This window comes from Emericellopsis atlantica (assembly GCF_019669845.1).
Source record: "Emericellopsis atlantica unplaced genomic scaffold F5Z01scaffold_12, whole genome shotgun sequence".
Classification (NCBI taxonomy): Eukaryota; Fungi; Ascomycota; class Sordariomycetes; order Hypocreales; family Bionectriaceae; genus Emericellopsis; species Emericellopsis atlantica.
This window is the reverse complement of record NW_025764714.1, coordinates 69734-84993: the sequence shown is the minus strand read 5'-3', so window position 1 is coordinate 84993 and position 15260 is coordinate 69734. Positions and strand designations below refer to the sequence as shown.

The 15260-nt window shown below is 56.9% G+C and overlaps 8 protein-coding genes across 8 annotated transcripts; 4 read left to right on the top strand and 4 right to left on the bottom strand.

Annotated features, from left to right (window-relative positions):
- Positions 1-145: 145 nt before the first annotated feature.
- On the bottom strand, positions 146-1570 carry F5Z01DRAFT_654264 (uncharacterized protein). Its single transcript, XM_046263410.1, has 2 exons — positions 1197-1570; positions 146-1133 (listed from the first exon to the last, which is right to left on the bottom strand). Exons 1-2 carry the CDS (start codon positions 1215-1217, stop codon positions 318-320), a joined length of 837 nt encoding a protein of 278 aa, XP_046118509.1. The 5' UTR covers positions 1218-1570; the 3' UTR covers positions 146-317.
- Positions 1571-1710: 140 nt separating this feature from the next.
- Positions 1711-2820, top strand: F5Z01DRAFT_80521 (mitochondrial ribosomal protein YmL8). The gene is made up of 2 exons (XM_046267148.1): positions 1711-2069; positions 2124-2820. The coding sequence occupies exons 1-2, from the start codon at positions 1854-1856 to the stop codon at positions 2718-2720; spliced, it is 813 nt and encodes a 270-aa protein (XP_046118508.1). The 5' UTR covers positions 1711-1853; the 3' UTR covers positions 2721-2820.
- A 100-nt stretch (positions 2821-2920) lies between these two features.
- On the bottom strand, positions 2921-5201 carry F5Z01DRAFT_681210 (uncharacterized protein; the record flags this gene model as incomplete). Its single annotated transcript, XM_046265666.1, has 3 exons — positions 2921-4223; positions 4273-4992; positions 5047-5201. 3 exons carry the CDS (start codon positions 5199-5201, stop codon positions 2921-2923), a joined length of 2178 nt encoding a protein of 725 aa, XP_046118507.1.
- Positions 5202-5483: 282 nt separating this feature from the next.
- On the top strand, positions 5484-7034 carry F5Z01DRAFT_80504 (JAB1/Mov34/MPN/PAD-1 ubiquitin protease-domain-containing protein). Its single transcript, XM_046267146.1, has 2 exons — positions 5484-5798; positions 5855-7034. Exons 1-2 carry the CDS (start codon positions 5691-5693, stop codon positions 6827-6829), a joined length of 1083 nt encoding a protein of 360 aa, XP_046118506.1. The 5' UTR covers positions 5484-5690; the 3' UTR covers positions 6830-7034.
- A 22-nt stretch (positions 7035-7056) lies between these two features.
- On the bottom strand, positions 7057-9984 carry F5Z01DRAFT_80544 (uncharacterized protein). The gene is made up of 5 exons (XM_046267149.1): positions 9769-9984; positions 8871-9718; positions 8480-8821; positions 8347-8426; positions 7057-8296 (listed from the first exon to the last, which is right to left on the bottom strand). The coding sequence occupies exons 1-5, from the start codon at positions 9802-9804 to the stop codon at positions 7239-7241; spliced, it is 2364 nt and encodes a 787-aa protein (XP_046118505.1). The 5' UTR covers positions 9805-9984; the 3' UTR covers positions 7057-7238.
- Positions 9985-10886: 902 nt separating this feature from the next.
- F5Z01DRAFT_80508 (zinc knuckle-domain-containing protein) lies at positions 10887-11983 on the top strand. Its single transcript, XM_046267147.1, has 3 exons — positions 10887-11072; positions 11125-11260; positions 11316-11983. Exons 1-3 carry the CDS (start codon positions 10994-10996, stop codon positions 11932-11934), a joined length of 834 nt encoding a protein of 277 aa, XP_046118504.1. The 5' UTR covers positions 10887-10993; the 3' UTR covers positions 11935-11983.
- Positions 11984-12753, bottom strand: F5Z01DRAFT_80482 (putative cell cycle control protein cwf18). Its single transcript, XM_046267145.1, has one exon. It carries the CDS (start codon positions 12660-12662, stop codon positions 12033-12035), a length of 630 nt encoding a protein of 209 aa, XP_046118503.1. The 5' UTR covers positions 12663-12753; the 3' UTR covers positions 11984-12032.
- A 591-nt stretch (positions 12754-13344) lies between these two features.
- Positions 13345-15108, top strand: F5Z01DRAFT_636067 (uncharacterized protein; the record flags this gene model as incomplete). Its single annotated transcript, XM_046262186.1, has 1 exon — positions 13345-15108. The coding sequence occupies one exon, from the start codon at positions 13345-13347 to the stop codon at positions 15106-15108; it is 1764 nt and encodes a 587-aa protein (XP_046118502.1).
- Between the last annotated feature and the right edge of the window lie 152 nt (positions 15109-15260).

Here is a 15260-nt window from a genome sequence, read left to right as displayed (position 1 = left end):
CCTCACCACCTTCGTGTTGGGGTACTTTTCTGTCAATTGAAGTTGGTATCCCAAGCTGTCTTGGCTACTACCTATTAGTAGGCAATATACTTATTACGGGTGGTGCAAATATCGGGCAATACTGATTGCCTGTGAGTATCACTTTACCTGAAGTCCGCACTGGGCTGTAGAGAGACCTGCACCTTAGCATGGTCCTGTCGACAAGGTCATCGCGTCGCCATACTTGACAACAGAGAGCGCGTACATGTACATTGATCTATGCCCTGATACAAACGCAACCATGCCGTTCACTGCTACAATCTATACCCCCCAGTCCCTCAAACGCCCCGGAGCACCGTGTTGTCCCTCTCGCTCAGTGGAATGTACCTCTCACTCAGCGCCTCCGAGACCGTCTTGTTCACCTTGGCTTCTGGCCGCAAGTACCGCTCGTGCAGCGCCTTCTCCACGGCCGTGGTCCCAGGCACGATCTTTCCATCCACTGTAGGCTCAATCTTATCCTCAGCGGCACCAACGGCTGCCTTTGCCTTGTCAGCCAGCTCCATGGCCTTGTCCTTGCCGCTCTCCCACGCCGATGCCAGTGCGCCCCTGGCCTCGACAGCCTTGTCCTCGGCCGCCCACTCGACCTTGGTCGCCGTCTTGTCAAACTTGAGTCGCGCCTCGAGCGCCTTGTTCTCCGCCGCTTCCTCCACGCTCAGCCCCTTGGCCTTGGCATTGCTGTACGCCGCTCGCGCCGCATCGGCCACGCCACCCGTGACATCGGCCGTCTTGACCTTGGCCGTCTCCTTGACCCGTTCGACCTCCTCAGCCGGCGTCTCCCCCGTCACCTTGGTCCATAACCTCGCAGACTCCTTCTCGATGCGCTCCCTCACACCGTCCCAGTCTGTGTTCTGTGCCCAGTGCACTGCGTTCTCAATCTCGTGGTTCCAGCGGTCCTTGGCGACCTCGACCGTATGCGCGCGCTGCTCCGCGGCCACCTCTGACCTCGTCGGCGGCAGCGGTTGGGGGATCGGGTCCACGAGAGACTGGAGGGCCAACGCTTGCGCGCGGAGGGCGGCACCCTGCTGTTCGCGGTTGCGCTGGTGCGTCAGGACGGAGAGGTAGGCCACCGAAAGGGTGAGGGCGACACCGCCGGTCTGCGTGCATATTAGCTACTTTGGCTTGTCCCGATATCCTGGGCGCATCATGGTCACACTTACAAAACCCGTGGTGAAGCCCATGGTGACCGAAAAGTTGGCAGGGAGCGATGCGATGAGGTAATTGTGTGCGGTTCGACCCGGTCTGGGGAAGATTCCAACTCGCTCGCGATCGAAATACTATTTTTCAGTATTCCGGTTCGTTTCAGCTCCCAATTGGCCTGCTGAGTCTGCGCCTGGGGGTTGTAGCGACGGTACAAAAGTTGGGCGGTTGTTCACGGATTGACGTGGCAAGCTTTCGGTACACGAAAAGTTCCGGAAGCTCTGGCCGTTGGCCTACCCGGTACCATACCACACGCCGCCTACGTTGTCCAAGTGAGCAGTACGTGGATTGGCTTGACAGTCAATCCACATCGAAATAAACCTATCCCATATGATAATTGGGGTTTCTGAACTAGTATATACTGGGAGGTTATCTTGGACTGAACATCAGAATGCCAACGATTGCATATCTGTTAGGGATCAAGACTGGACACGACCGTCAAGATGATGAGCGGGAGATGCTACAGGGTATGTAGGATGACACGCTAGTCCAAATACGTACTAGTGGAGCTCGTCGCGAACAAATTCAACCTCTACAATAGTCCACGACCCCTTCATCACGAAACCCGCATCCCTCCCCATCCTCCGATCGAAGAATCCGCCGGACCATTCAGCACAATGGCGGGTGGCACAGTAAAATACAGACACCTCAGTCGAAACTCGTCCGCGCGACAAGCCCTGCTGCGCGGTCTCGTCACCCAGCTCGTCCACCATGAGCACCTCCAGACTACATACGCCAAGGCCAAGGAGGCCCAGCGCGTGGCCGAGAAGCTCATCACCTTGAGCAAGAAGGACAACTCGACGAGCCGGAAATCCGTCGAGGCCATGCTCTACGTGCGTACCCAAGGAGATAGACGAATACTAGCGGGCAGGTCTGACGAAGAACAGGAACCACACTCACACATGTCCAAAGTCTTCGGCGAGCTACGAAACCGCTATCTCACCCGCGAAGGAGGCTACACCCGCGTCGTGCGCACCGAGCCGATCAAGAAGAAGGACGACCAAGCCGAGGCGGCCATTCTCGAATTCGTCGACGGACCCAAAGACTCGCGCTTCATGATGACGGCCAAGACCGTCGCGCGCGACCGTCTCCTCCGCCGCGCCCCGACGTCCGTCACCGCCATCAACGTGAAAAAGGTCACCCAGTTCCGCGGCACGCAGCCCTTTGAGGACATGGTGCAGCGCTTCCTGCAGCGGCACAACGAGGGCAAGACCAGCCTCGTCGACAAGATCCTGCACCAGACACAGTCCGCCAACCGGTCCGTGTCGCCCAGGCCGCCCGCCTTCAAGATCCCGGATACACAGGAGTACGTCTCACGGGCGACGTTGCGGGCGCAGAAGCCTGTCACGCCCCTCGACGGCGAAGGGACGAACTTGGAGGCCGAGGGCGCGCAGGTGGCTGCTGAGGAGAAGCGGAGAACGGCGGCGTGGGCGGAGCAGATTGTGCCCAAATCATTCAGGAAAGGCAAGGGGTCCATGGCGTGAGCATGCGGGGAGAAGGAATGTATCAATAGATGTAAGGGCGAGTTAATGGCCCCATGTACAAAATTATGTACCCGATACAACGAGCTAGTCTTTGGATGTCAGGACAGGCCTATGCAATCGCAGTTGTACATGTCAAAGCAATATGAAATGTCAAGCAATATTCAATGTCGCTGTCCCTACCAATGCCCAGCTACCTATACTCAGACAAAGTCAAACGTATCGCCACGGTCTTGGATCATTTTTCCGACCCTCTTGGAACCCACGATCCGCTCCAGCTTCATGACATCGTACTTGGAGAACATGACCCTGACGCTGCCCTGGCCCGGCTCAATCCTCATATCTTCCTCGCTCTTCCCGAGGTAGCCCCCGGCAATCTCCTTGTAGAAGATGGGGTTGTCTGGCAGGCCGTAGAAGATGACTCTATGAACGCCACGCAGCTGGTACCGGCGGAAGTGGTGGGCTCTCTCCGTGTAGAGGAGCACACGATGCCGGCCGTTGAGGAAGTGTGACCTGGCGCGCGATGCCTCGGGAACATCCGAGTACTCGGATATGGCGCCAAAGCTCAGGCTCAGGACCTCCTGCGCGTTCGCAAAGTAGTTGCGCACGCGCACAAAGTCCAGGTAGGATGGGATGTAGATCAGCGTCCCCGTCGCGTCCTTGGCCCGCTTGACGAGGCCCGGCACGATCGCGCTCGTAAAGTACTTGAACCGGGCATCAGGGTCCTTGTCTGGCGACGGCGCCTGGAACCGCGAGAATGTCTGCTTGGCCTTGACGCCGAGCTGCTGTAGGTTTCCCGGGTACTCCAGCTGCAGCCGCGCCTTGCCCTGCCAGTTCTGGCAGTGGGTTCGGAATAGCTCGGTGAGTTCAGGGGTGTTGAACGCCGACAAGATGACGGTTTGGCGGAAGTATTTGGCCCAATCTTCCAGGTACCAGCTCCGGACACGACTAAAGTCGCAGTCGTGCGCGTCCTTGGGCTGCAGGTTGAGGTGCTCGAAGATGAATTCAATGTGCTCCCAGTTCTGCATCAGGAGGGCTTCGGACTGATCCATGACCACCATCTCGATTGAGCTTAGGAAGTCGTAGTCGACCTTTTTCTTCTCCTCCTCGGAACCGATGGCCATCCGTAGTCCCAGGGGACTCGCAAAGAGTATGTCGGAATTGTAGAACTGCGCAAAGTACTTCATCGTCTTGCGCGTAAACTTGACGCCTAGGCGGAACATGTCGTCGTCGTTGCCTTCGAACAAGTCTCTAAAGTCAATTGGCCGATCCTGGCCAAACGTGTTCTGCTTGTCAATGTAGGACTCGTCGAACCGCTTCCTGTTCTCCTGCTGATCAGGCTCGCACAGATCGCGCAGCACATTGATCATGCGAGCACACGAGTTTCTGGTGGGCAGAAGAAACAGAACCTTTGGGCGTGTGAAGCCTTGGTCGCGGAGGTCGAGCTCCGCATTGTCGCTCTCCTTTGCGAGCTTGTAATTGTTCTTGATGACCTTGTCTCTTGTTCTTTGACTGTCAGCACCTAGGACGATACGTAAGGGAAATAGCAACTTACTTGAAGACGTGATTTAACGCGTGCAGACAGACCATGCGCCGCAACGCTTGTGAGTCCTTGACTGTGCGATCGCAATGCAGGATATCCCGATAGCCGAAAAGCATCGGCGCAATCCCCTGCTCGACCTCGCTCAGGTTGTTCAGGTGTTTCGCCGCGGTCTCCTTGAGTTTCTTCTTCAAGCCATACGGTTCTAGGCTCGTAGCATGCGATGGTATCTCCACGTTGACGTCCGTCCCGGGCTGTTGAAACGTGGCCCTCCAGGGCTTGAACAGAGCCCGCTTTGTTGTCCACTCGCCAGACTTCGCAGCCTTGACAGACGCCGCACTCTTCTCCTCGTCAGGGCGAGCAAAGTGGACGTCGAATGGATCCGTCGCCTCCTCCTCCTCATCAGAAGAGTCATCTTCCAGTGGCTGTTCGTCCATTTCCGGCCCGGCATCTTCTGGCTCATCGACGGCATCTACATCTTGGGCCTTGCCCTCATCTTCGCCTTCGTCGTCATCCTCGTCCTCAGGCGCTTCCATGTCGATGTTTGCCGCCTTTGAGGATGAGTGGTCGAGCTTGCGACGCTTTGCATTCGGAGCATTGTCTTCTGTGAATCCTTGAAGAAGGGCCATGTATGGTCGTACTGGCGCAGCCTCTTCATCGTCATCATCCTCCGACATGTCCTCGTCCACAGAACCAGCAGCGTCTTCATCATTCTCAGACCCAGAAGTTTCGTCTCTTTTCGCAGTCAGTAATTTCATCCAGCGTATGCCTACAGTGAGGTCGACTTACTCGTCTTGCACTTCTAGACGAGCCCCGTCAAAACGACTGTTCGGGCCCCATCGGCTTGTGACTTTTCCCCGGCCTCTGCCTGCACCACGCCCTCGACCTCCCCGTCCACGCGAACCACGAGCTCGGAAGCCACCGCCTCTACCTCGAGGTCCCATAGTGATTTGGCTTGTATAAAGACGCTGAGTTTCTTGCATTTCCTTGACCAGAAGCCAAAAAAAAGTAGAAGCGATTGCTGTACAAAATTCAATAAGTTCTGGGTCTCATAAAGCTCACAGAAAAGTTCACAGGACCCTTGCTCAGGCCAAGGAAGTACTACGTACAGTCGTAGTCAAGCCACATTCTGTGGGGCTGCCTCGACTTTTTCTGCGCCACAGCTCTTATCTTATCTTAGCGCGCACAACCCCCGGGTGGACTTTGCAGGCGCGACGTCGGCACACACAAATTTGCCAACAAGTTTGCTTGGAAAGAGTCGTAACTTCCCGTCGTCGCGAAAAACTGTGGGCCCCAGGCTGCTGGAACGCCCAGGCCCCTCCATCGCAACAAAAGAAGATCCTCTCCATACCGCAAAAACGTCCTCCACACCACTCGACATCACCACCCGAAATCCTCCCTCACAGCCAGCGACTACCACGCTATTGCCCAGCATGGCCGCTGTCACGGAGAGATTCATGCATCTCTCGCGCCCCCTGGGCCCTCAACAGGCTGGGCTCCAGTCGAGCATTGCCCCGCTTGGTGTCAACATCCAGCCTCAGGTACATCATACCCTCGAGTCGATGCTGTGCCGTTCTTCTCTGACCACATTGCACAGGCCATCCTCTCGATTCTCGACCACGCTACCCGACGAGACGTCCGCGATGCGTCCCAGCCTAGCCGCGTCATCGGCGCTCTCGTGGGCACCCGATCCGAGGACGGTACCGAAGTCGAAGTCCGGTCCTGCTTTGGCATCCCGCACACCGAGGAGGAGGACCAGGTCGAGGTCGACGTCGAATACCAGAAGAACATGCTCGCCCTGACCCTCAAGGCCAACCCGCGCGAGGCCCTGCTCGGCTGGTACACCACCTCGCTCGAGCTCAACAGCTTCAGCGCCCTCATCCAGAACTTCTTCGGCAGCCCGGACACCGGCACCTTCCCCCACCCCGCGATTCACCTGACGGTGTCGACCGACCCCAGCACCGCCATCGAGACCCGATGCTACATCTCCGCCCCCGTGGCCGTCAACTCGGAGCGCGCGGCCGAGAGCTGCCTGTTCATGCAGGTCCCCCACAAGATGCTCTACGGCGACGCGGAGCGCTCCGCCCTGGGCGCCATCTCGGCCGCCAAGGACAACGAGAACCGGAACGCCCCTCTCGTCTCGGACATTGAGGCCCTCGGCGCATCCATCGAGCAAACCATCGGCCTCCTCGACCGTGTCAGCGAATGGGTGAACGGCGTGCTGGACGAGGACGAGGAGCCCAACGCGGCGTTGGCTCAGTTCCTCATGAGCACCCTGTCTCTGGCGCCCAAGGTGGACCCGGAGCAGATTGAGCACGACTTCAACAACCACATCCAGGACGTCCTCATGGTCGGCTACCTGGCCAACACCATCCGCACCCAGATCGATCTCTCGCAGAGGTTAGCCACGGCGAATATCCAGATTGGCGAGAAGGAGGGCGAGAACAAGAACGAGGGTGACAAGGACGGTCAGCGCGGCGGTGGCAAGCGTGGCGGCCGAGGAGGCCGTGGTGGAGGCAGGGGAGGTGGTCAACAGCGTGAGCCCCGGGAGCCTCGTGAACCTGCGGAATAGGGCGTCGGCATTTCACGATAGAACGACAAGTGGCGAGTTCAGGCATTCATTGGCATAGTGTTCCTATACTGCTTACTCAGGCGTTGCGGAAGGTCTAAAAGAGAGAAATTCTTTGACCGCTGGGATTTATAGCCAAAAAAATGAAAAAGAAAGATTGTCAAAAAATAAAACTACGCGAGAGACTCGTCATTCATGGAATGATGATTTCATTCTGAACCCCCCCTCGAGCCGATGATGTGTGTGTACCTGCTCTGTGGAATACATTTGCCTTACGGCGTTGCTTGTTCTCAGAATCCGTCTTTTCTTTTTCACATCTGCACCACCCTGATAACGCCGAAATGCTAAAAATGCTTCATGAAAAGCCCTGTCCGCGGCTCATGTTAAGTCCCCCAACACCGTCTGATGCTTTCTAGAATCCATTGGCCGGCTTTTGCGGAAGGCTTGCCGGGTTGCCGTATGTTGGCAGGTGGTTGAAGTTTGGAGGGGGAGGGTGGTGTGCCGGCTGCTGTGAGGGATGCGGTCGTGAGGTATGAGGGAATTGGTTCGAGGATACGTGTTGCAAGGGCATCTGCTGAAGGCCGGGCTGTGTAGGCTGCTGGTATTGGCCATGCGTAGGAGCCATTTGGGCTGGAGTCTGATAGCCGGGGGCCGAGGTGTTGGAAGCCTGCCGTACCATGCCATAGCCCCCGCTGTAGGGTTGCGGAGGCCCTGCCTGGTATGGGAACGAAGGCGCCGTGGACCCTATTTGGGGACTACCGTGGTGTGATGTAGGTGCCGTGAACGGTGGCTGCGGCCCCGGCCCGGGAGCCATTCCTGCGCTTCCCGGCACGAAAGACTGGGTTTTGGGGTTGAAGCTGTGGTTCCGGTTGTAGCTTCCGGGGATAGGATGTTGCGACTTGGGGTCATGAGGATTCATGTGCGCAGGGAGCTGGCCAAAAGCATACGGAATGCTGGGACTGCCTCCTTTTGGCTGGTAGCCCGCAGGTGACGAGGGCGCTGGACCCCAGCCTTGCTGCTGCTGCTGAGGCGTTCCTGGTGTTGATGGGCCGTACAGACTGCCACTGCTCGGAAACCTCTGGGGTTGCGCATGCGGCGGGTACTGTGCCTGCGCCACGGGATAGTTGGGATATCCTTGACCGGTGGGCGCCCCTTGGGGCGTACCAGGCGCCATACCAGGTGCTGCCACTGGCATGCTGGGATATCCCGCAGCATTGGGTGCATAGCCTGGTGCCATGCCGGAGTTGTACAGTTGCTGCATGCTGGCGTGCGATGGTAAGCCCTGACCATAAACAGCGCCCCAGGCTGCCTGTTGCGGAGCCCAGTACGGCGTGTAGTTGTTTCGGGAGTCGAAGCCATCAGAGTCATCACGCCGATGCCTTGCACCACGACGAGCCTTGCCTTGGGCGGTTTTGTTATTGCTGGCCGAGACCGAGCTGGCCCTCGAGACACCATTGTCCTTGTCTGCATCTGGAGGGTGTCAATACTGTACAAAGTCAAAGACCCAGAATGGGACTCACCCTGCGCACTGTCCTCGGCGGATCCGAAGATACGCTCACGCGCTAACTTGTAAATCTCTTCGCGTTCTTCGCGAGTCAATCTAAGATATTAGTATACGGACAAGGTTTACTGTGATAGCTTGACTCCACTCACTTTTGACCAGTCTGTGACTTTTCTTTGCCCTCTTTCGAATCTGTGCCCGATTCCGAAGCTGGCTTGGACGGTGCCGCGCTGCCTGCACCTGTCTCATCCTCTTGGCCTCTGCGCATGATCTTCTTGGGTAGAATCATTGGTGGCGACTCTTCCTTCTCTTCCGCCTTGGGTTCTGGGTTCCAGTTGGCAAGTGAAGTCGGTACTCGACAAAACGGGGTCCGGAAGATGCGCACAGCGTCTTTGCTGGGCTCGTAAGAATGCGTCATGTGGTAGTAGTCGGCCAACTTGTGTGCTAACATCCTGTAGAAGGAATTGCCAGCTACAACGTCTTCAAACGGTTTACTGCGAACATAGTCAGTAGCTGGTGCGGGCAGAAGTGGACCCAACATACTTGGAGTTTTCCACGAAATTGATCAAAAGAGCCTCGACCCTAAGCAGGTAAAGTCTGTCCTTTTGGTCTCTCATGGCGTCAATCAATTTGTCGTCAGGCGCTTGGCGATAGATGACATCGAGTGCGTCAGGAGGCGCCGAGGCACCTGTCAAGGGAGGCAGTACACCGCGCGCCTGCTGCTCAGAAGAGTTGCTGTGAGGTGTGAGAACACCAGGACCCGAGCTGGCTGGCGTGGCCTGCATAAGCCGGCGATCGGGCATGTCGCCTAATTGAATACCCCTAGCGCGAGCCGCAAGATCTGATCCCATGCGTGAACCGGCAAAGATCGATCCCCGGACGGAGAAGACCTCATCGTCGTCACCTGCTGCCATCACACTGGCGCTGTCGTCGGGCCGCAGCGACTCCTTCTCGTCCAGAGCAAAGGTGGTTCCAGAGGTGATACTTTTCCCGTCAAGACTGGGCGGCTTTGTGCCAAGCTCGGAACTAGAATCGGCACGCTGCGAACAGTCTGAAAGAGCGCTCTCTCGGCTCACGATCGCGGGCCTACCCAAGTGCATGTTGCCTGCCCCTTCGTCAACCGACTCCTTGCGTCCTTGGAGGTGCGTGCTGAGCTGAACACCGCCCAGAGACTCTGCTACATTGTCCACGGTCAAAGGTCGTTGCTCGATAGGTCTACCACCCGCGTCCCGACCTCTGCTGCCACTCACGACCACAGGAACGCTGTGTGAGTCAGCGGTCTGACCCGTGGAAGATTGTGTCGACATTGGTGGCCGGTTCTCCTTTGCGTCTCCACTAAGCTGAGGTGTCGAAGTCGAAGCGGGTTCCGCCATTGTGGTAGCTGCTGCCACCTGTTTGTACGTTAGAAACGTGTGGTCGGAAAGAAAGACAGAGGTCATACCCGGGCGAATGACGGCTTATCAGCTTTTGCAGACATTGACAGGCTGAGTTTGATCGAAAACCAAATGATATCCAAGCGCACCAAGGAGCCTGTGTGAGTGTCGTGACCACACCGCGAAAATCCGTGACTGGTTCTGAGAATTTACCGGCACAAGGAATCTCAGGGGAGCGTTATGTAAAAGCCTCTCGGACGAGAAAGAGGGACGGAAAGGCGTGGTCAAATTAGTAGGCGAAAGGAGTTGAAACAGGGCGGAACAACGAAGTCGTGAGCGCGTGGTTCATCGTCGAGACAAATGCTGAATATTATAGGTAGTCATTGAGTCTTCGCAAGTCGTTATGTCGATTATGCTATGGACCTTGTCAGTGGGATGCGAGAGGGCAAATCGAAGCACAATGGTGTAGGCCGTTGCCCAGGCTGTGCCACGAGCCCCAGGAGGGGGTGTAGCGCTTCTGGAAGGGGCACCAAGGCTTTCATGAAAAGCATACCTTTTTCAAGCGCCCATGTCTCAGCCCTGATCGACGATTGCGCACAAAGATGTTGCGGGATGCGAGGTCGACGTGGAGAGTCGATGGTGGGGAGGCGTTCCAGCGCAAGGCGTCCGACAATATGCAAGGAGCTGAAGGTCAATCAATTAGCGGGCCATCGGGCCAGCTCGGACGTGAGACCACAAAGAGATGGACTAGTTCCGGTACCGAGGAGAGGTCGACTTGTAGGGGATGGTACTGAAGCGAGTCCCAACCCAGTTGCTTTTCAGAGTGGGAGAGTTTGGTGTCGGGAACCTTCACGGAATTCAAAAGGTGGTGAATCTAGCGCCGGCAGAACCCACCATCAGCCTCATTCCAGCCCGCCGCCTTGCTGCTGGTTGTGAGCTTAGTAATCACGCCAGACACAAGCTTGGTCACCGGTGGGCAGTGACTGTGAATGAGCACCAACAATTCATTCTCGTCATTTAATGGATCACTGAGTTCCCGTATTATAGGAAAATCTGATTTGGCCAAGCTGCACCAAGGATCAAGGCGCTCCCGCCCTTGTATCCCTTGCAACCAAACTTAACTCTGGTCACGTGACACGTTTAAGGTGCTACCACGTTCTCGGGACGACTCAGACCAGTGATCAGCTTAGCATTTACGTCGACGTCTGCCTCACTTCATCTCGAATTGACATTTCTTACCAAGAATCACAGACTACGCAATAATCGGAAAGAGCCATCAGCACAGTACTCGCCATGTTCGGCTACAGGGGACGCGGGGGGCCTTCACGAGGCACTCCTGCCAGCGTTCAGTGTCAAAAATGTTTAAAACGAGATATGTTCATGATCCGCCCATCTACAAGTACGCACAGCCTGACATGACCAACGCCACTACTCGTACGAGTGCAAGGCATCTGCACAGGAAAGACCTTACGTTTCGCGGCCATCTCGCTCACAGCAGTTGCGAAACCCCAAGCTAGCACCGAAGCTTGAGAGTGACAAGCTTGAAGTGTTGGAGAAAAAGTTTGGCTTCCCGGTACAGATACAAATATTGTTTGGTTCGCTAACAGTGCTACAGAAAAGGCATCGCGGATGAGGAGATTGCAAAGCTGGAGGCTGAAAGGGCGAGAAAGCGTGAGTTGGAGGACCGGGACGATGACATGCTGCGCTCTGCACCCAAGAGGCAACGCTCGCGCTCGGCATCTTCAGAATCTGTCTCGACTATATCAACCAGGAGTTCAAGGAGCCCGCGCCGCAGAAGCCCGTCAGACTCGCGATCCAGATCACCGTCTCCGCGCCGTGGTGAAGGGGTGGAGCATCGGCCCAATCGCAGCATGTCCCCCGTCCCTGGGCGACAGAGACCGTCCTTGAGGGATAGCAGGTCTCCGCCACGGCAGCCCGCGGAGAACTATCGCTCCCGAGATGACTCGCCACCTCGAAGATATGACGGCAACAGGACCTCGCGCCGAGAACGAAGGTTCTCTTCCGTGTCCAAGGGATCCAGAGATTCGCGGCCCCGTCACAGAGATACATCAAGGTCGCCAGATGCCAACAGGCCGCGCCACCGCGGGGACGAACGCGCGTCTGAACCGCAGAGAGATAGTCGGGCTGCTCTCCAGGACCCGGGACAGCCGCGGGAGCGTAGCCTGAGCCCCTTCAGCAAACGTTTAGCATTGACCCGGTCCAGGGCTCCGTGAGGGTAGACGTCGTGCCGGTATAGGTCGTGGGACGGTGCGCGGTGGTGCTGCCTTTGTACGATATGCGCGGGCAATAGTAATTTGGCAAACATGAGTGCTCAAGCGACGTTTTCCGCTTCCGCCTCGGCCTTTTCTCGTCGTTCCTCTTCTTCCTCCTCCTTCTCCCTCATACGTAGTCCCTCTACCAGTGTCACGCCGTCCACTCCAGCCGCTTCCCCGTCCATCTTGTCCTTCTCCAGACCGTTGGTTTTCTTCTTTGCCTGCTGGGCGGCTGCGATCCTCTCACGGACCAAGCGAGCAATGGCGTTGTCTGTCCGTACATTGAGGATCTCCATCTTCTTCTCGAGATCGCGCTTTAAATCCCAATTCGGCTTCTTGGGCTGTAGCTTGAAGAGATCAATCCCCTTGTCGTCCCGTGCCGCTTCTTCTGCGCGCAGACGCGCTTCCTCTTCTAGCTGTGCTGCTTGCTCCTCGAGCGTGGACTTGTCCTCAGCCAATGTTGGCGGTGTCTCGAAACCGAGTTTAGGCCCTCTGGTTTCTGGATCATAGTTGCGCCCGGATAGGTGCAGCGACAACAGGTCTTTTTCGGGAGCTGGCGGCGATGGCGAGCGAGTCGACTCGGGGGCGACAATCTCGTCTGTGGGTTGTTTGCGCTTGAGATTGCGGAGGTTGGCCAGACGAGCTTTGCGATCATCGGCAGCGGCGCTCAGATTCGATTGAGACGACATTGTGGATGCAACAGCTTACAGACTATGATCGCGTGAATAGTCTTGACTTTGGTGGTGTTTCGCTGTTTGGAAAAAGAAGGTGGATCTTCATGTCCAGATGCAAGTGTTTGGGTGCCAAGACGCTAATGGTCAGCGGCTCCACTTCAGTCCGACTGGACTTGAGAACTCAACCTCCGAAATCTTGTCGCGGAACCAACCTTCGTACAGCGACTCCATCTTCGGCCCCCGTGCTTCCATTCATGCAATTCCAGATCTTATGAGGATCTCACCTTGTGGCTGCTTAACTTGAAGCAGTATGACTGCCTCTCTATGCCGCACATGCGCGCGCCGGCTGCCGACACCATCCATCGTTGCTCGCCGTGCCCCAACGATCCTCAACCGCCAGTCCTCCTCTTCCAGCGCCACATACTCGAGCCGCTGGTCTGATGCGGAGGAATTCGCTGCAAAGCAAGAGGCGCTGCAACACGATCCTGAGCAATATCGTATCGAGCATGTCCCTCCACAAGACGAAAGCTTCCTCGAAGAACCGGACGAGAGCGGACTGAAGCGAAACTGGCATCGATTCGCTGCCTCCAACAAGAAAATCGAGGGGACCTGGCGCCAGTTCAGCCCGGATCTCGACCTTCTCCGGGACAACTGGGCAGCACTCAGCCATGACGAGCGCGAGGCGTACTGGACGCCAATGCTGGCGGAGACAGTCAGAGCCGACCCCGGCTCGATTGCCCACGTCCTCGACGCGACGATGAAGCGATGGCCTCCCCAGCAGGAGGTCGCCCAGGCCCTCGACGTCTTTTCCGGCTACCTTTCCCGCTATCGCAAGCAGCACGGAGGAGCTGATGCCACCTGGAAAGACATGAGGGACAAGGGGTACAAGGTTATAATGACAATCCTGGGAGACCTGCCTCCCGAGTTCCAGGCTCTTCCTCAGAGAGTCCTCGGTAAACTGGCTCGCAACTTCACGCCGGAACAAGCCCTGCACTCCTGGGAGGCTCTCAAGAATGCTGGCGTGCGGACGCACCCCAACACTACGCTACACTTTGCCAGCAGCCTCGCTCGACGCGGAGGTGGCGAGACCAGCGCCAAGGCGTTTTATATCCTCAAGGGGCTCGCATTGAAGAACATCAAATTTGACCAGCCTCGGTACGCCAGTGTCATCACCGCTCTGCTCACCAATTCCATGAGCAAGTTTCAAACTCCTCGAGACGCGTCTACGCCAGGCGACGAGTTCCTGCCTTCAAAAGCGGTCGAGTTCTTTGTACAAAGGGGCTACAAACCGAATGTCATCACCCTGACGGCATTCTTCCAGAACCTCATGAGCAGGCACGAATACGACGAGGTCCTGGAGGTCGCCAAGGTGTTTTCGCGTATTGGCGTCCGTTTCGACCGCGTCGCTCTGGGCGTTTTGCGTTTCGCCGCGCTCAAAACCAAGCACAGGGTGGAGAATGTACAGCACATACTGGAGCTCGCCCGGCAGCACACCAAGGATGACTTGTTCGTCACGCAGCAAACATTGAATGCGCTCTACTTCCTAGGGGAGGCCGAGGCCCGTGACGGCCACGCTGAGCACAATGCGTGGTCACCGATGATATTCGATCTCATGCTCGACGTGTACGGCAAGACGTTTGCCATGCAGGAACTTCGTCGCTTCATACCCGACGACAGTCTGCAGCAGAGACTGCGCGATGCGGCCGAGAGGCAACGGCAGGGTCTACAACAGGGCCACCCTGGCCATGCTCTGAAGGGAATGGTAGAGACCCTGTTTGGGTCGAAATCCAGAGCAGAAGACCAATACTCCCCACTCGACGTTGGGAGTCTGAGCTTCATGCTGAGGGGCTATCTTAAGTCCTTGCGCAAAGGCTCGGAGATCGCGCCATTCTACTACCACTTCAAAGGCTGTCTTCATGACCCCAGCAGCCTCGCCTTCAAAATGATCGCAGAGCACGGCCCACTCGTACACAATGCTTTCCTTCAGGTCATGCTGGCCCACGACGTCTTGCTGCGGCCGGCGCTTCAGGTGCTTGCCGACATGCTCAAGACGCCAAAGGCGCTCCCCAACGCGCACACGTACGCCATCCTCCTCGACGGATTGCACAGACTAGGGCGCGTGGACATTGCCGACAAGGTCAAGGCGGTGATGACGGAGGCGGGTGTCAAGCCCAACGCAGCCGTCTTCAACCTGCTGATCAAGCGCTATGCCACCAGCAAGGAGGACTCCAAGGCCATCGCCGCTCTCCGTGAGCTGGGAGAGGCTGGCCTGGTGCCCGACGCGCACACAGCCAAGGCCATTACGCGTCTCGGCGGTGATGTACATGTGAACCGGGCGGCGGACTTGGTGGAGCGGATTCGCCAGCAGAACGATGTCGCCGACGCGGAGCTAGCGCAGGGTCGGGATGAAGCAGAGAAGCTCGTCGAGACGAGAGAGATTTCGAAGCCGACTTTTGTATAGATTATGTAGAGCCACAGACAACAGTGGTCGTGGACCTGTAACTTAGTGGAGACATACAGCTACAAGTCCTGACACAAGGATATTTCATGATACCAGAGTGGCAGGTCCAGAAAGCCCAATAAGTAGCTCGAATTGAGGCATGTCACATTTCA